General features: G+C 45.7%; 1 protein-coding gene across 1 annotated transcript in view; it reads right to left on the bottom strand.

The window, feature by feature from the left end:
• The window catches only part of CFAP77 (cilia and flagella associated protein 77), a 61027-nt gene that overhangs the window by 16483 nt on the left and 24593 nt on the right, over positions 1-19951 (bottom strand). Inside the window, exons 2-3 of the mRNA XM_086475864.1 lie at positions 8168-8267; positions 7382-7610 (exon numbers count right to left, since the gene is read on the bottom strand). Of these exons, the coding sequence (XP_086331990.1) occupies positions 7382-7610; positions 8168-8267 (329 nt within the window). The remainder of the gene's footprint in view (positions 1-7381; positions 7611-8167; positions 8268-19951) is intronic.

Here is a 19951-nt window from a genome sequence, read left to right as displayed (position 1 = left end):
TGCCTTGCCTTAATTGTTCCCCTTTGGCCAGTGGACCTGTCTCTTCTAACAAGGGCAGTGAGGAGGGCCGAGGTAATTGAAGCACTTAGCCACACTCCCAAGCATTGCCTCCTGCAGCTAATTAGGAAAGAGGGCCGCTGGGCTCTTCGTTATTTCTTTTAATTGTTTGTGGGTTTTGCATAACAGTGAATGGCAGAAGAGGGATGTGCAGTTAGTGGTGAATTCTTGACTTTGAAATTCGTATAAAAGGTCACTTACAATTTGTTAACGCTTTCACAAGAGTGAATTCAATTAGTGGCTCTGGCAGTCCCTGCACACACGTGTGCGGGTGTGTTTGTAAGGAGGGTGAGGGACAGCAAAACAAGCAGGGCGTGAATGTAAAGGCTCTTCATTTTCCTAAGAAGCTTGTGCACTATACAGTAAAGTTATAGGCCCCTTACAGCTTTATGGTCCTCTAAATAGGTCCTCGCAATAAACCCATGGAGAGGCCTGAAAGATCATTTTTAAATGATCTCCACTTGTCCTCACTTTCCATTAACCACTGAAGAAAATAACAAGAGAAAAATTGGTAGAAAACACTCAGGGACCAATTTTTTTTTGCAGTCTTTGGGCTGGCGAAACTCTCAGTTGAAATAGCGGGTCTTCCACCCATGCAGCAGCTGCAGGATCTGTGCTGTCAAGGCACTGATTACTCTGAATTTCTGAAGCTTTCTTTACAATCCTTGTAATTTGGATGAGGAAATAACAATATAAATTATTTCACTGTGAGGAGCCAATGAGACAGTGGCTGCTTCTAAGTGCAAGAGGATCTGTTATTTTGCTCAGAGGTCTCGTATGTATAGAACAGTAAAAAGAATAAAATCCATTGTAAACACGCACTTTAAAAGATTTATCAGATGCTCATAGCTGTACTTAGGAGTACACATGGTTACAAGAGCACCAATTTGCTTTACTATTCCCTCCCAGGCCAAGAGTGAGATCTATACTTGTAACGGTCCTAAAGGCACACCTGGAAACTTGTGTCTTGCAATGAAGATACCAAGCCAGCTTTTACCATTAACTAACTGTCTTCACAAGCTGGAGTTTGTGCATTAGAATTCTTTTAGGGGTTGGAGATACCCTTTGACTGACTTAATTGAAGATTATTTAAATTTGTCTTCAATACATTTGTCTACTGACTGGTAACTTGCGGTTACCCTCTGAGAAACTCAGGTGGGATGTGATTATGGGACAGGGCTATTCTGCCCGGAGGCCTTGGTCCATGGCTGAGTGAACAGTGCTCAGCCTGCAGCCATCAACAAATGCAAAACATCCTGATGAGTAAAAAAAAAAAAAAAAAAGAAAAAAAAAACCCACAATGCTGAAAAAAATACATCAAAGAGCAAGGTCTTCCCCTTGACCTCCATCCCATGCTTGAATCTCTCTGGCTGGCTGGGAATGCTGCTTCGTTTGAAAAGAAAAGATGTCAATGGGGGCTGAAAAGCTTTGCTTCCATGAAAAGGATTCTGTGGTTATTTCCCCCTGACCCAGGATTTCATTGCTCAGACTGCAAAAGCAGAAGTTTGCAAGGGGAAAAGTCCACTTGTGGCAAGAAGTAGTTTTAGCTGGTAAAAGTTTTGAAAGAAATTTTTCAGCCAGTTGTAATCAATGGAGACAAACCCACAGACGACAGGCAGTCTGTGCGAGAGTGTAAATTACTTTCCTATTCAGTGTAATGCAATTGGTAATAAGGGATCTGTTCTTTAGATCTTTTTTTCCCAGCTCTGTGACTGGCGTGCAGGACCTGAACCTGATGCCAAACTGTGACTTGGCTGTTTATTTTCTCTTAACTGGGAGCCTGTAGTTGTCAGAAACTGTTACAACAGCAGTAAATAACTACACCGAAGGAGACCAGTATCTTCATGGTGAACTCAGGATTTTTTTTTGAAGGGGGTAACAGGTCTTTGCCCAACCAGATGCTGCAGCCACCCGGGCACAAAGCAGCACGACCCAGGCGGATGCAGCTGGGAGCTCTGCGGTAGCAAACGTACACACAGCGATGCAAGCACGTACCCAGCCTGGAACACCTCCAGTAGAAGAAAATTATTCTTGAAATAGAAAATCTTATCTTAGCAATGTGAGAATGGTGGCAGAGACACAAACTGCCTTTTGCTGTGGAACGGCACAGGATATGCAATTATCTGAACTGATGGGAGTCCTATATTTTTTTGAACTTGGTTGCATTTTTCTGGCGCTTTCAGCCTGACAGCGATTCTAGTCACTATGTTACTTTTTTACAATTTTTCTGTCAGTGCTCAGATTTTTTTCTAAAACTTCTGTTTGTGCCAATCTTTTGGATTTTTGTGGCTTTACACACTCTTTTTATGTGTTCGACTTCCAGTGATTGTGGACTGGAAGCGGGTTTGCTGTAATATCCATCTTTCTCGCCTGTCCAGCTTTTCCTGGTGTGTTCCTTCCCTCTGCTCTTCAGTACTGTTTCTTTGACATATCGTTGCACCTGGTCCATAGCTAGATTAGCTTTTTGTTCTCAGGGCCATGTATTAATGACCTGAAATGTTCTTTAAGTGTCTCAAAAATAAACCTACCAGTGCACTCTGTGTGCCAGAGAGATGCTGGAAATATCTCAGCAGCTTTTGGGCAGCTTTCTAGACTTTGTTCTGGCTGCCTGCAAACATCACGGACACTTTGGGTGGAAAGGCCACTTGCAAAGCAGGAGCACTGAAACCTCCCTTCCTGGGGAAGGTGAAGGATGAGGACAGAGCAGTTGGTGAAGCCAGGAAACTGCAGGGATAGCCAAGGTAACAGCTGAGCTGCTAAAGGCCAGTGAGACAATTGTCAACAGCGCATTAGGACAATCGCAAATGATACAAAGAAAAGAGGAGGTACTGGGTAACTGATGCCCTTGGCCAACTGTAACAATTTGAAAAAGAGATCGCAGTGACCAAATGCTTGGAAGAGGTGAGTTTGCTGCAGGAACATGGTGAAAGCAGCTGCCGAAGGATTAAGACCGGTTTTAGAGAATGGGAGGTGGAATGGTAGGAGGAGATGAAGTCAGAAGGAAAATGGGATGTAAAATTCAGGGAAGGGATGGTTGAAGTGAAGGCAGACGGTAGGGGGGACCCGGCAGGAGACATGGGGATGACAGAGTGCCAGGGAAATCCTGCCAGCACACCCAAGGTCAGCCCAACCTACAGGCCAACTGCCAAGAGGATGGCAGCACATCGGAGGCAGGGTTATGGCCGTGCAGGGTTTGAAGGAGGTACAGGTGTAGAATGGCAGAGAACGGCACGTCTGTGCAGTCCCTGTGTCCAGGAATACGTTCTGGGATGTAGTATGCCAAATTAGGAAACTTGCACTACTAAGAGGCAAATGAAAGCTTTTCTCTAAAAGGAGCTCTGGAAATGCTGGACAGTGTGGTGATGCTGAGGATGCACTCTGCGCTGCTAGCTCCTGGGGAGAAAACTTGTGCTTTGAGTACCAACTGTGTGCTGGTGTGTTTTGGCTTCAAACTCCTTGTGTGACCTTGTGCAAATCAATATAATCAAAAATCTAGCTGTAGACAGAATCCATATCTTTGTGCTTCCTTATCGTTCCAAAAATGACCATTTAATGTCTGCTAATTTCAGCGCACAGTTAACTCCAACCAGAAAAGGTGGTTAGGAGGATAGATGTGGGTCTGGATATCTATTGGGATTTCCAAATCCACCTTGAATAACAAGCTATATTGACACCAGTGAAGATTCTGGAGGTCTTCACAGACCTTCTGTGTCTTTAGATCTCCAGTATCATCAAAACCCAGCCCACGTAGTGCCCTGCATCCTCTCTCTTCTAAAACAAGGTCATTATGCAAACAGCATGGGGGTTGAATGCACCTGCCAGTAGCACTCTGTGGTGGGGTTATTTTAAACGAAAGGACCTATGACTTGGGTCCAACGAGGACAGCAACCCTAATCTGCATATGTCTTACAGCTAGGTAATGTGTCATGCACAAAGCATGTGGATGGGGATGGTTTTAGCTTCTGGAGGGGAGGTATTGCAAATGATGGGCATTTTCCTTGAAAGAAAACTCGTAGACCTGTTTGGGGTGGGGATGAGGGCTGGGGCAGGTGAAGCTGAGCCTGCACACATGGTAACATGGTCATTACCCCAGCGCCCGCACTCAGTGGACACATGGTTTCTTGCAAATTGTGGCTTGCACAAGGCAGCTCTTGTAGAAATCAGAAGCTGGAGCATGAATTGGGGGAGCCTGACTGGAGGATGCCCCATGGGGGAGGCTGGGACCCTACCACAGCCTCGTTACCGCTGACCTTGGCACAAGCACTGCCTGCTGATGGATCGGCTACGGAGCTGGACAAGACCCTGGGGAACCACTGTATTATCTGTTATTGTCCCATCAGTGCCTCCCCTGACCCCTCCCAGCTCGAATGCCACAGGCATCAGGGAGGGAATAAATCTCTGTCTGATACTGAGAGAGAAAAGGGAGAGAGAGCAGGAAAAAGGAGAGATGAAAAATGTCCTTTTTATGACTCTCACAACAAAGCTGGCCACATGATTCGTAGCAAACACTTCTGTGGGAAAGGGGAGGGAGAATCGGGGGGAATCAGCAAAAAAGCAAGGCTGCTTCTCTTCCCTGGAAGATGCCCACAGGGAATTAATAGAGGTGTTTGAGTGACCTTTGAAGGTAAATATCCCAGGAAAGGAAGGAGACCTCAAAGCTTCAGAAAGCTCACTCCAGTGTCTGACACTGCCTTGTGAAATGCTCCATGCAACACACGTCCACCACAAATGGAAAGCAGAGGCATAAGCGATCTGCCATGCTAGAGGGAGCAGCAGGGCCAGGGTGTGATTAATAAGGCACTAATAACAACCACAGCATTCGTGTTTGCTTCTATTTGGGACGATCCAGGAGAGCTTGTAGTTGTGAGCCTGGGAGGACTCCTGACCTTGGTGTCTTGAGGAGACAGAAGCCTTTAGCAGTGCAGCCCAGGGCCTGAGAAGGGGTTGGAGAGATGTGGCCAGGGCTTGAGAAGGCCCCTGCATGTTACCCACTGACAGCTGCAAGACCACAAACACATTCCTGTGACGGCTGCTGAGTTGTTTGGGCCTTATAACCCGCCCTGTGCTGCTGTTCCCAGGGAGGCAGCCCAGCCCTGAGGCTGCATGCTGGCCCTAGCTGCAATTCCAGCTGTGCAGAAGAGCTGCAACAGGGCTGTGGGTGCAGACTGAGAGGGTTTGCGTTGGTGTTTGGGGGATTGTCCCAGAGCGTTGCCATCATCAGGCAGGGTGGTTGCAGCCACTTCCAGTGTGATGAGGAGGCATCTTTGCTCTCTGGCCTCCTCAGCCGTACTGTCTGTGCTGTGCCTTGGGCTAGGGAATGAGATGCAGGCACTGTTCTTGTTAAAAAACTTCACTGCACCTGAGATGTTCATCAAAGTGGACATTTCTAAAGGCAAGCAAGTGCTTGGAGTCATGGAAAAAGACTGTATGCCACAGTTTTCTTCTGCCCCCAGACGAGCACTATCTTAGTTGTGAGTGCATTCCCAATTAGCAGCACTAAGAACACAGTCATACAGGGCTTAGAGTCCAAAAGCAGAAGCAACTTAAAGCCATTGACAATCAAGTCATTTTGCCCCCAACAGGGCAGGTCTTGCTGAATTTGGTCAGCTCTGACTAGGGACAGGCTTGGGCTGGGGAGTGCTCACCAGAGCTGGTATCTTTAACTTGCCAGTCATGGAAAAGTGTGTTAAATTCCCACTGTTACCAAAATGGCTGTAACAACTTCTTGCTAATCCCAGTAATTTGATTTTGTCTATAACATGCTTTTAAAGTAAAGGGATAAATACAATCAGTCTGCATAAAAGGTAGCTATTAAGGAGCAGGCAAGTTGTACAATAATAACTTTAAATTAAAAGCCCTTTCCCACTACTTCTGGTGATGTGGGGTCTGCAGATTTTCTTTAAAACTTTTGAAACGTGCCTAGACTTCTTACAGGCAGCCATTTAACCTCCGTTTATGAAGAAATAAAGCAAAATTGATGTTGATTTTGGTCTACATTGGGGGATACTTTTGCAACATAAAAGCCCTTTTGCCTGCAATTTGCAGAGCAGCCCTGTCACATCGGTGAGGGCTGATACTGATAAAGATAAAGCTTTATAGCTGGGGCATTTGCAGCTAACAGCAAGCTAATGCTACATTTTCATTTTGATGCAATTAATGTTAATGTCTGCTACGAAAATTGTCATTAAATACCATTTTAAAATCCATTCAATTTGCATATGCAAAGCCCATTTACTATCATGTAAAATACACGGTGCCGTTCATCATGTCTTTTCTCCAGAATTTGTAGCTGTTATTTTTCTGGTAGTGATTGTTATCCAGCTCTTAAAATGAAACCTAATGTCTGGTCCAGACCTGCACAGAGCAAGGAAACTCTAGGTGCTCCAGCAGCAGCAGAGCTGCTTTAGAGCCTTTTCAGAGGCTTTGAGCACTTTTTATTTCTGTGCTGGGCTCACTCTGGCTCTTCCAGACTGCTACGCTCTGCAGCCTCCCTTATGCTTTTGTGGAGGACAGGCAGTGGAAGGACCTAGAAGCCAGTCTAAGGTGCTGATGTTCTCCCCTGCAGACTCCCTGTTGCACAATTCCCCGTGAGAAAGCAGCACACAGAGCAGTTGGAACCTCAGGCAGGGCTCACATATGCTGGATGCGTTGTAAAAATCTTTTGGAAGACACTGCGATGCAAAAGACCTAACTCAGTGTGAAGCCTTAAACTTCCTGCTGCGTTGCAAGGGATGGACAGGTAGGTGTACGCCCTTCTAGAGGCATTGTTGGGGGAGCAGCATGTACCAGCTCCCCTCCAGCCCTTGGGAGGGGCTGGCCCAAGAAAACAGAAGAGAGCAGTGAAAAGCTTGCCTCCATCCTGCTGTACTTACTAGTTTCTGCTCCATGCAGTGGGAGAGAGCGGGATAAAGAACTTGAACCAATCCTTAACTGCACCAGAGTATTTCAGCCATTGCAAACAGGTAGAAAGGCTGTTGCTCTGATTTTCTGACCCTGGGAAGCCATTGTTCTGGCTTGCAACTCTTCATGTTCCTTTAAGTTGAAGGATTTGCATTGAAGATGTTTTTAAGAGGTTCCAAGCCCTTAGTGCCACAGGTGAAATGGGGATGTGTTGTGGCATGTAGATTTAGATTTAGGTAGTTGATTATCTGACACACGGGTGCAATCAGACATGGAAGTGATGATGTGACTCAGTTGCAGCATGTCCAGGTTCAGGACACTTCTGGTTTGGGGACTGTGTTAGCTGAGGTGTGGGGGAGATGTAGATGTGAGGATAGGAAGGAATAATCTCATTCTAAGAAGGGCCCCAAGCCTTCCCCCTTACCGTGCTGTGATGCCATAAGTCAAGTCTGCAGGCGCTTTAGAAGGACATCTCTTGAAGTAACTGTAATCTCCATCTTTGCGCCGAATATCCTTGGCCTTGTAATACAAATTAAATTCACGGGCTGTGGTATAACCGGCCTTGAGAGCACCACGGTTCATGGTGATGAAGTCTCGGGGCATCTCCTGAACTAAAGCAGGCCTGGGCTTTATTGTGTTCCAGTGGCCTATTGCTGGAGATAGAAGGAAACATGAAAGGCAAAGAGAAAAAGATCAGGCATCTCAGGTAACTCCTATTTGGGAAGGCAGGCTGATGTTTGGGCACGATGCACAAGGGTCTTGCATGACTTGCATGTGCTTTGCCATGGCTTCACTGTGGAGTGAGCTTCATATCCTATCCCACTGCATTTCATGCGGGAACATCTCCCATCTGAACTGGATGTCTTCTCAGCCTCCACCCAGGCTTGCTCAGTAAGTCTGATTTCACAGGGGAGTTGTCCCAGAGAGCACAAAGTAGGAGCTCTAACAAAGGTATGAAAATGACCACTTGTATCACCCTTTGCAGGTGCCATACCCCTCTCTGCCTGATCTCCGCACGATCCTATAAAAGTTTCCAATACGATAAACTTTACTAATCACCAAGCAATTTGGGTGATACTAATGAAAGCAGGTGAATGTTGGAGTTCTTCACCTCCAGCTTGATGAGAAGTGTTGAAGATCACTGGGAAAGAGATGAAAGTCCCTACTAGCATTAGGACTTCCTTGCAGGTCTATAGTGGTGTTGTCATACCTTCAGGGACGCCTCCATCTGTCCTGTGGATGTACAGCCCGTATGAAAAATCAAAGCCTGGCAGGGTGTAGCAGTTTCTCTGGGGCTTCCCCACTTCTGCCTGCAGAAGAGTGAAGTTAAAGAAGTGTAAAGGCCTTTCCTGATAAGTTAAAGCCCCTCAAAAATAAAAATTTGTAACAGAAAGCAGCCATTAGTATCAGGAGTGGCTCTGGCTCCACTTGGCACGGGTTGAATCCCACCATCTGGACACAAGCAAGTGTGACAGTGCAAAAGGAGAGCTCACAGCCGTGAAGTTTCACCAGAGCTGAAGCCTAAGGGATGTTGAATTTCACACATGTTTTTACCTGAGTTATAAAGCGACCTAGCCTTGCTGGAAATATGGATCCTATATATATGGACTTGAAGTCTCCTTGTTCCCTTAACCTCTCCTTTGGCTGGGATGCCCAGCTGTGGTGTCTGCTGGGGGGACTGCGGCTAGTCTTAACTTTCCTTTGAGTTACTTCATTTCCAAGCTGTGCATCTTCCTAGAAAACTGGCATTAAATTCCCCAAGCACAGTCACATTGCCACTCCTGCCTGGGAATAATCAAGACGCAAGGCATGTTGCAGGGGGAGGATCAGGGGGAGCAGAGCCTTGGGTTTATAGCACAGAAAAGAGAACTTGAGCTCAATAACCTCATTTCTATTTAGTTTTAAAATGAACTCTTCGCCGGCCCATGTATGTCCCAGCCTGGTGGTGTCTGTGGGATTAACTGACCTCCCCTCACCCCTTTGTCTCTACCCTCCCATCTCCATGGTGAAGTCACTGCAGGACGTGTGTGTGTCTTGAAACCTTATTGCTGCTTGAAAGGGAGGCGATGGAGGAGGGAAGCGATGCGAGCGTGGCAGCCTGGGTCTGTTCATTCCTGCTAGGGGAAGGCAGAGCCGGGTCAGGCAACAAGTCCCCCGGAGTCCTGAGGCATGGTGCCGGTGCTTTGGGACAGGTTGTTTTTCATGGGAAGAGTGGTGAAGGAGCTGGGGGGTTGTAGGTGCTGGTAGAATAAAAGTGCTGAGGTTCTACTCTAGTGCTTCTCACAGGTGAATCATTGAACATTAACATTGAGGTGACCGTTATTACACTCTAGAGTGAACGCTTTCTGGATCAGGAGATGTTGAATCAAATGCAGCCCTTTCTGCAGGGACAGAGTGAAAAGAGTGAGACTGAAAATAAACCACCTCCAACTTGCCACTGTGGCAGGTTGAAGCTGCACAGCAGTCGATAAGGGACATAGCTTACCAGAGCTGCTTGTGTAGGAATAACATCCAACCCCAAATTTACATTCTGCTCCCAGCCAGCACCGTGCAAACCCTGGCCAGGGCCTCGGAGCAGCCATGGCTCTCCTGTACGCTGCCAGCCTGGTGGCCCCTTTCCAACACGCTGTTAAAGGGTACTCACCAAGTGTGCGCGATGCTGCCGAGCAGCTTGAGCTGTTCTGCATCACCCTCAGCTCGAGCAAAACTCTTGCTGAGCCAGTTGTGCCTGGAGAATGAGGTTTAATAACCCCTGCCCAAAACAGGCCCCTTTCCAGAGGTCTGTGTTGAAGTCTGTAGAATTTGCTTGTAATTCCTCAAACTTTTTTGCCTGGAGCCAACTTTTTGTGCGTTCAGTTTGGAGTTTCTCAGCTCCTGTCTCTATACGCAGCTACACAAAAACTTAAAAGCACACAGTGGCTGCGGCACCGGGCTCCTCACCAGCGTGTCCAGGGGTGAGATTGTGCCTACTTGCTTGAGCAACTTATCTGACTTGTGACAACAGGTTTGCTCCTTTGCAGATCCTGGCAAACCGGCTGTCAGCTTTGCCAGTTTGTGATCAATGGGATCATTGGGTCTGTAAGCCCAACGTACAGTGATGCTTTCAGGTCAATCCAGGGTCTTGCTTCCCAGATTTGGGAGGGAGGTTCTTCCTCTTGGTCCTGTTAAATCCGCGCACTGGTGATGCTATAAAGCAGGCGTCGTATTCCCACGACTCTCAGGAGCACAATTTCACCAGAAAATGAATTTTTCTGGACTTGCCAAGATCCTTTGATAGACTTGAAAACCCCATCAGGCTCCTTGCCCTGGGCGAAGCTACAGATCCTTTGTTGCAAGCAGACCTTTTTGAAGGCAATTGATTCAGCTACCTGATACACCCTGCGCATAACATGGCTGCATTCCCCCAGCTGCCTCCTGTGAACCTCTAAGAGAGGAAGACACTGTCCCTTGCAGATGTGTCCGGCACCGAGCACGATGGGAATGAGAGAGGGCTTTTAGTGCTACCGCACCTGAAATATCACGCGGCAGTGCTAAACCATATGTGCGTGCTGTGTGTGAGCTAGGGAGCTCGCGCGAAGCGTATAAACTGGTGCCAGGGATGATAAAGTAGCTTTCATTGCTGATCTATTTCTCTTGTATTTACAGGCATTTGTACGCTAGCTATTTTTAGATTAGTTGTCACTGATATACAAGGGAAATGGTGTAGCAGTCCTCAGACGCATGAGAAAAGGCTGTTTCCAGGGATCATGTTCTGATACGATCAGCTAAGTGAGGTCAGAAATCTGCTATGACAGCAGAGGTGTGGCAGATGGGAGAAAGTTGCTGAGAAACTGCAGTGGGAGGCGAGAGGTTTGTAACCTGTGGCTGAGCTGCCTCCAGATGTTTGAGCACAGAACTCTGTAGAGTGGAAGAAGAAGAAACTTAGATTCCCTTTTGCAGAGCACCTGAAGTTAACACAGTTGGGCATCTACTCCATCACAAAACGAGTGCACGCTGTTTCCTTTTATGATTTGGGTGGCATTTTACAGTCACTTTGCACTGAATAAATAAAGCTGAAGGTGCTGGATAATTAATTAAAACAAAAAAAAATCTGGTCCAATATGTTGAACATGGAGAGAACCTGTGCCTGAAGAAAATGAACAGACTCGGAGGACTCCGGTTGCCTGCCAAAATCTTTTACCCACAAAAGCAAAGAAGGAGGAGGCAGCAGGAATGAAGCTCAGTGTAATCCAAGATTACAGCCTTTCTCATTCATAAACTAGCAAAATGCTGTTGCAACTTCACGGGCCGGTTTGTCCTGGGGCGTTGTAGGTGTGCTGTGTCACAAAGCGGTGGGGAGAGCGAGCCAAAGTTGATGCAGAAGGTCCTTTTTTCTTCCCCAGCTCCAGCACAGTTTCCTGTGTTCAGGTTTAGCCTGTCACAAAGCTGCTTGGCTGGAATACAGATCTGTCTGACAGCTGTGCCCATCAGCAGACAACTTCATTAAACCTCATTAAGATGTCATTTCTCTGCCTTATTTCCCACCTCTTGGCTCTAATTAAAACCGTCTCTCTCTTCATCCCAGGCGGTCCTAATTTTCTCTGGGTACCTTCTGCAAGTTTTCTCCCTTTACGACCTCCGTGAGGAAAATCCAGCATCTTAAATACTGTTTATCCAGCCCATTTGGAAAAGACAACTCTAGACTTTTTCCTGAAGCGTTCTCAGAGCATCCTGCAGAAATCATCGCCTCCTCCCAGGGCTGCGAGAGATGTGTGCTGAGGCTTTGTTTGTGCTCTCAAACTGTCTTTAAGGACTCAGCTAATGCATCCTTCCCTCTTGGACATGATATTTTTTGTGGTTTAACCAGGTGTGTCTGAACTGTGGTTGGAGGGTGCCACGGTCAGCGTGGCTGCAGCACAGCAGTGGGGCTGTTTGAGCAGTGGGGATACCCTGGTTGGCTGAAGAGTGAGTGGTGTTGGGTGTATCGAGCTCTCTGGCCTTTCCCAGGAAGTATCTGATCTTTGCAACCCTGGGTTTGAGCCCTGGATTTGTATTGGAGTGTCCAATGGTGTTGGAAAATGTTCACTGCAAAGAAAGGGGAAGACTCAGAAATGGGTCTGTTTCTAAGAGGTGGGAGCGTTGCAAAGGTGTAAGGAAGTACAAAACCTTTAAGGATTCCAGGTTTTGTTGCAAGACTTAGTTGTGTTTCATCCCCTGGTATTTATGGCCCATCGATGCACGTTGCATCAATTTTCTAAAGATGTCTGAGACTGTGCGGGGTAGGAGATGTGTCTGTGCGGAGAGGTACAGCGAGAGATGGAGGCATGGATTTTTAATCCCTGCATCTGAGGCAGCGCTTCGCTGGGAAGGGATGCTGGGCAAATCCATGAATCCTCTCTGCTCCGACTCAGCCAGGGCTGCCCTGTCCCCTCCTCGATGGCTCTGCCCTGCGGACACCTGCAAACCCCGTGCCGGTGCGTTTTCAGCCCACCAGGCCCTGCTTCCTTCCCCACCTTCTGTTCCCCTTTTCATTACACCCCCTTGTACAGTAAAGCCTCCCGTCACGCTGCCATTACTATTATTATTGCAGATTTACTGCACTTGCAGAGTGAAGTGATTGCGGTGACAAGGCCCAGCATTTTTCCCTCCTTCCCCCCGCGACAGCTTGAAATCAAGCCCTTCATTTGCATTTACATGATCTTGCTGTGCAGCTTATGAGATCGGGAGATTTATTTGCTACTTAGCTTGATGTTTGATTACACTCTAAGAAGGCAGTGAGCTACAAAGTGCAGGGATACATCAGAACTGAGCTACTGAAAGCCTCTGGGGGACAGTAACTCAACATCAGGTTTAGGTAGATGAGAAAGGGAATGTTCAGTGTTTTGAGAAAGGCAAATTTCACGAGAATTTTTTTTTTTAAAGGTGGAGGGAAAAACTTACCTTCCCTCTCTTACAAAAAATGGTTGGGAAAACAAGAATGTTTTTATAAAAAGCACACCTGAAAATCTGGATTTGTTAGCGCAGAAGAAATCCTAGCAGGGGCTGGTGGCTGCTGGGCTGCCTGCTGCTAACTGCTTGTAACTTCTGCTCCCAAGAAGATTATTAATAAGAAGTTGGCAGTTCTCATCGAAGATTTTCATAAACATTAAAGGTCGTAGTTAAAGTTTTGCTTGATGAAAGACCACAAAACATGTCCCTGATTTATTAAGCTTCAAACCATGCTACTGAGCGTTAATCCTGCTGTAATAGTGGGGAAACTGAGGCAGGGAGACAGTATGCCCATGCAGGACAGCAAAGGGAATGGAGTTTGGATTGGGGAGAGAAGCAGACCGCTCCCAGTACTCTACAGTGTTCAGACTGGGAGACCAAATTATTATAGTGTCCCACAGCAGCGTGAGAGTCTTCTAGAGAAAAGGGTGATGGCTGGGCAAACTGCTGCCCTCCAAGTTAGGAATGGTAAAGCTTGAGGATCTCGCTGTGAGTTCACCTCCTTTCATTACAAACACTCCAGATACGGTGGAGACTCTGCTAACCCAGAGTGTGTCCACACCTGCAGTCTGCACCAACCTGCGCTCCTAACTGACCTGCACTGGGAGCTGTAGCCTTATTAGATGGAAACCTTTGAGTGTCAGGTCTAAATTTGAAATATTTTCCCCTCTAGAAGCTATATTTTGCATGATGCAGGCAGCAGAGGACTGCTAGGAAGGGTGAGATGCAGTTAGCCGCCTCACTGGGTTAGATATGGCAGCTATACAAGGCAGACGGCACTTCCAGCCCAGGGTTCTACCTACCCAACCCCAGGCACCAGCCTGCCCCTTCCCATCTTCTCCGCTCACAGCAGGGCCATAACACTGACAACTGAGGGCCATGCATGTGGGTCCCCAACACAGAAACCCATCTCTAAGGAAAGACACCTGCTATCTGGTACAGTAGCTTCACGTGCAAACTGTCTGTACTTGGCTTTTAGTCTTGAAAATTGCCACAAGATATGCTATTACAATTAATCATTAAAGACTTAAGAAAGAGTACACCCCATTACATAAAAGACTCCAGCGATGATCTTTATCCAACTTGTAAAATGGGCCGACTTGATGCGACTGAATAATTTTGCTCTCATCTGCACAAAATCATGAATGCAAGTCATACTTTGAGCCTGAAGTGAACACTGCGAGACCAGCCTATAATTACCCAAACAGAAAAAAAGAACAGCGTTTTCTAATGAATGACAAGCCACTAGGTGGAAATCTAATTTGGTCTAATTAAGCAGCCTTTGTGAGGATTTGTCTTTAGATGAAAAGAGGGAGCCAAAGAGATCTAAATGCAAATGAACTCTATCATTTTGGTTTTAAAGGGCCAGAGAGATATGAAAGTATTTGCGTTCACAATACTTTCATTTGTCTTCATGGGTGTATTCACCTTCTAGTTTTCCATTGAAAAATCCTCTTTGCCCCAAAATTCCGGGACTCTGAATGCTAGTCACTCTTTATTGAGTTAGAAAACATGCTGTTAGAGGGACAATTTTAACAGTAGGGTATCGCAACTGTTAAAATTGCCTTTCTCCGTAACAGGGCTGCTTCTTTCTGCTGTTGGAAAATGATTTTGGAAAAAAAAAAAAAAAAAAAAAAAGGATGCTTATTGCTAGGGAGTCAGATTCCAAGTCTGCTGCTGTCGGTGTGTGGCACCATATAACTCTTGGGTCTTTGGGGGCACCTGCTGGACCCTGAGCTCCTCCTCAGTGCCTCTGTGTCAGTATGAATTACTTCAGCATTGATAAATCACCAACACCTTGCCCAGTTGTGCTATTTCTGCTGATTCTGCCGACAGTCTCTACGCTGGGAGCAGGCTGCCCAGGTACAGCCCCAAAGGCTGAGATTCACTGAGGTGTTTGACTATAATTGAGATGGAAATATTGAAAACGGTCTTCTCCTGCTCTATTAAATCTGCTGCTGACTTTAAGATAAATTTGTGTCTGTGTAAGGTTTCGTGCCAGCGTTGAAGGTCAAAGAAGCATATGTGTTTCTGTAGTGGGTGTCACAGCTTGTGAAGTTCACATCAGCCTCCGCTTGCCTGCAAGCCCTGGAGAAGCAGCGTGGTCTGTAGTCATAAGACAAAGCTGCTGGCAGGAAGGATGGGTTATTCGGGCTAAACGGAGACGGCTGCAGCCTATAGCTATGGCTAGACTGAGGTCTTACCTGTACCTGATCTTTCTTGAGCTACAAGCGCTATTTGCCTCTAAGAGGCAGAAGGAGCCTGGGAGAGATTTGAGGACACATAGGGACAATGGCAGAGAGGTTTGGTCCAGCATGGGGTGGCCCTGGAGGAGCTGAATGGAGAGAAACATCTCCGAGGCCTTGCTCTCTCTATAGGCAACATCAGGGGATAAATGGAGGTGTGTATGGACAGACCAGGCTGGGAAAATCAGTGGAATAATCCCATCTTTGACATGGCAGCAGTTCTGGGAGGTTTGAGAAGAATGTGGCAGAATAGTGCGTAGCACCTTGGCAAAAAAAGCTATTTTACCATCTTTGCATTTGACTCCTCAGAGAGATGTGGGGCCTTCAGAGAGTAGCTGGAAAGGGTGTTGTGGGGTTGTCATTTCCCAGAAAACCACAGCCTTGGAGATACCTGCTGTCTTGCAAACCTTGAAGTCAAATTCTGCCAGGGAATGCTTTTGCTCAGTGTCTGTTGGCTTCAGTGGGAGCATCGAGGTTTAGTTTAGAGCAGGATGGGGGTTATTTAGGGATGACAGAGAACATTCTCTAAATGTTAAAGAGATGGGACAATGTTTTTTTTTTGAAAAAAGTTTGTCCCCTTCCAGCAGTTATGACCTTTTCTCTATGTTTCATCATTAGTAATATCTGCTCTATAAACCTCCCCATCTGCTGCTTCAAGAAAAATCCCCTTACGTTCTCAAGGCCAGATGTTGTCCCAGATTATGTCCAGCACAACTCAACTTAGTGAAACTGCTGTTTATACTGTGTAACTTGCTGCTGGCTCCTTCGATTCCATGCAAGTAGTTTGAATTTCCTCCTTCTGAATTTCTTTGGGAGCTATAGAACATATTAGGCTAAATGCTGTCAGCATAGCATCCATATAAACCGCAGTGACATTAAAGGAGTTGAATGCAAGTGAGAATTTGACTGTGGACTTTTTCAAGTAGACTGAATATGGCCACGTTTCCCGTATAGCAAAACAGATCCCCAGTGGCACAGACCTCTGATTCTTAGGGCCAAATTCAATCCCTGGCTGCAAATGAGATATTTGCTGCCTTGAGAGCTACCTGTTATTTCACAGTAGGATTTGCCTGAAGTCAATACACTTGTGGTACCTGCTAGAACAAACTATTCAAATGTTGCAGACTAACAGACAACTTGTTAAATTTGGGCAAACCTCTGGTTCAGGAATCTCTTGGCTTTCACTGAAGGAGAGACTCTAATCTCTGATCACAGATGCAGGAATTTACCAACTTCAGTCACCTCATGTACAGAATAATCTCCATTTTCATTAGAGAATAAAGTTTTTGCTGTTAAAAGAGGATGCTGTTTCTTTAATGTAATAAAACCTCAGCAGGACAGAACGTCTTTACTAGACTATCCCCCACTATTCCCACAAGAAATCAAATATAATCCTATTTAAGAAGCTTTAAATAATTTTGAGCTTTCATATTGACTTATTAAAATGCAGCTTAAAAAACGCCTTCTTTGCAATCCCTTTACAAGGGTCAGGGATATAAAATTTGAAGAAATATGATTAGTAGATCAGTTGGAAAGATATATGCAGCAGCTTCCAATTTTATTATTTAAAATGCCCTTTTAGAAGAAAAGGTGATTCTGTAAAGAGTGGCACCATCTCCCTGAAGGAATCTAGTCCCAGGGTTTCCAGTCCTGTCTCCTGTATTCAGCACCCAACACATTTGCCAGGTTTTTCTTAAACCTAAAGAGTCCTTGCAGCTGGGACAGAAGAGTTGGTTTCTGTGTCCTCATACTCCAGCCAAATAAAGGCTTATCAGCTCTAAGCGCAGAAGAAGCCAGCAGCATTTGTGGCTGTTTGTTGCTCAGTGCAGAAGACAAAGTGACGGTAATAGAGATGCGAATATGCCACAGAGGACAGAGCCATTGCAGAGCTGTGTATGGTTTGGCCCACAGAGACTTTAATTTACTGCCTGGAAACTTAGAGGGATGAAGAGCTCCTGTAACCTTTCAGATGTTGGTCGGAGTGGGATGAGTCCTTTTTTCCCTTCCTAAATGCTACGTGTTTGAATAGAAAATTATAGGACGAAATGGGGATCCTGCTGTGCTGGCTTGAACTCTCTGCAGGGTGGTGACCTGTATCTTAGCCAAGCAATGGCTACAGACTCCACCAGTGTGTCCTGAGGGGTCCAGGCAAAAACCTCCTTCCAACTGATTTCAGTCCACTTGCCCATGTTCAGTCCTATCAACTTGGAAGGAACTGGGATTGTGACCAAGAGCATTTTGGGGCACATTGCTAGAAAAATTAAGTGGAAGGTGCTAAGCAGAGAAAATTGAGTCAGTTACAGGTTGTCCTGAGCTTCCACTCTGCAGTTCTCCTGGGATTATCAGGGTCGTACGGATGTAAATGATGAGACAATTTGATGCCCGCTTTTGAAGTATATTAAATACAATGAAGACCCAAATTGTGCTGTCAGTTACAGAACTGCCATTAAGCACAGAAGGTCTTATGCTGTTGCAAGAATCTGCCCGAATCATTTGCTCTGTCCTACAGCAAAATGTATTCAACACGCTGAAATTTAACTGCAAAACCTAGTGAGCAAAATCACACCCTGCCCATTACACTTACAGCCAGTTACTGTGAAATCCTAATGTGTCAGACTTTCTCTGGGAAATAAGGTAGCTAATAACTTTACTCCTGCCTAAGGCTGGACTTTGGTCAAGGCTGTCAAGGCTTCTATGATTTTCATGTGTTTTTGAAAGAATATCCATGATTTTGACACGTTGGGACTTCTGTGTGTGAGCAAGCAGGGAGCTATAATAGCTGAACTTCCCTGAGAGCCTCCGTGCTCAACCTTGGGCGCTCTGCAAGACAAACACCAAAGGGTCCTGAGCCCACTAGTGCCTCTGTGTGTTCAGCTCCCAAAGAAGTTGGTGGCAGTCAAGTGTGATTGACTGCTGGCAGGATCTTGCCCAGAGTTTTCTCCTGTGGCAGAGAAAGAAGTAGTGACACCAGAAGCAAGACCAGCAAGCACTGGCGAGAGCTTTAGTCCCCCAAGGAGTTGTCGTGAGGTTTTCCCCTGCCCTGACTTCCTGATTTTCTACTTTTATGACAATAATTGTGAAACTGGGCTGAAATAGCATTGGGAAGTTGCTGCTAACGGTTAGAAACTGTCATTGCCTATGGGTTGATCTTACTAATGGCGCTAAAACATGGCAAAAGTTATCTGGCTTACAGATTAATGCTCGTTATCTTTGGAAGATAGATATATTTCTAAAATTCCCCATAATCCTACATCTGACTCCCTCGTTGCTTTCCCTGCCAAATTTTCTCGATACAATTTCAGCTCTGCTTTGTTCTATTGTTTTTCTCTCCAGTCCTATATTTTTTTGAAAGGGTAGAACATGAGGGGTCAGACACTGCTCAGGTGACGCACACAAGTAGCCCAATTGCTTTCAAAGGGGCTACCTTGTGAGGCAACCAAGAGTTGGTTCGAAAAAGTCACTTCATAATTGCATCATATTTGCTAAATCAGATGTTTTACGTGCTTAAGAATTCTCTATGTTCCCTTCGTGCTCAGCCATTACAAAAGGCTCCTGCTCTGCTGGAGTTCTGACCCATATTTTCCCTGCTGCAGTCCAAATTTGGTTGCTAAAAGGTAAAGGGAAAAAAAAAAAATCTCTGTCTCATCACATCTCTCCCAACTCCTGTTCAGCTGCTGTGGTATTTTCCTTCATTATGCTGCTGCCTCAGACTGTAAACCTCTCTAATTTCCTACATCGCAGCTATTTATTTAAATGCTAACTCGCATTATGAAGTGATAATCCACAAGCGCAGGAGATAATTTATGAAGCATTTAAATTAAGAGGAGCAGCTAATTGGGAGCATGTGTCTTATAAGCCTTGCTAACACCAGAAAACTACAAATTAGGGAGAAAATGGAAGATATTTTTATCCTGTTTTTTTCTTTTGTAATGCACTAAGGAAAAATATTACCATACATCACACAAACACTGCTGTTCACAGAAGTCTTCTTTTCTGTTGTTCGCTTCGTAGTTAGTCTAACACACAACGCTCTCGTTATTACAAATTCCTCATTATAACACACAAAATAATCTTTGCTCTCAGAGAAGGTGGAATGAGGTGGGGTTTTCTGTCTCCAAAGAAAGTGGAATAAATTTTCCAGGAAAGGTCCCCTTCTCAGCTACACATTAATTTAAAAGAGCAAAGACTCCCTTGTTATATAGGGATGTTAAAGTGCATTTAATTTAGGACTGCATTGTGCTGTAAGAGTTTTATAGGTTTTTGTTGAAATGAGAATGAGCATAAATGGCTGTGAATCAGGGAAAAGCAAATGTGCTGTGGCTACAGGGCTGGAGGGAATCTATTTCGGATGGTCTGTTCAGATTTTGGCACCAAAGTCACAAACTTTGATTTCACCGCACCTTTGTGGTGGTTTATTCATAAAAACTAATATTGACCTGAACCTGAATAGCAATGAGCCCCCAGGATGTGCAATTCCTGGGATACAGCTGTATGACAGAGATGTCTCGCTAAATGCTGCTGGGATGGGCCGATGGGGGAAAGGAAGTTTTTGACACCCAGGCCAAGACAACAGCACCAGGAAAAATGATAACCATACCCAGTTGTGCACCAGATTCCCTGGGTTTGCTCTTGGAGGCTGTTGCCTCAACAGGGAAGGTGCAACGTTGGGTGTTCTAGGCAGGCAGCTGCTTTTGCCTGTAAGTGTAATGCCCCTTTGGTTGCTTTTTTTGGATGTTGGTGCTTTGATCAGAGGAAACAGCTGCAGTGTTCTCCCGAAGGAG

The sequence above is a fragment of the Leptosomus discolor genome, chromosome 19 (assembly GCF_034619465.1).
Source record: "Leptosomus discolor isolate bLepDis1 chromosome 19, bLepDis1.hap2, whole genome shotgun sequence".
Classification (NCBI taxonomy): Eukaryota; Metazoa; Chordata; class Aves; order Leptosomiformes; family Leptosomidae; genus Leptosomus; species Leptosomus discolor.
The sequence above is the reverse complement of the archived record's forward strand: the minus strand, read 5'-3'. Positions and strand labels throughout refer to the sequence as shown.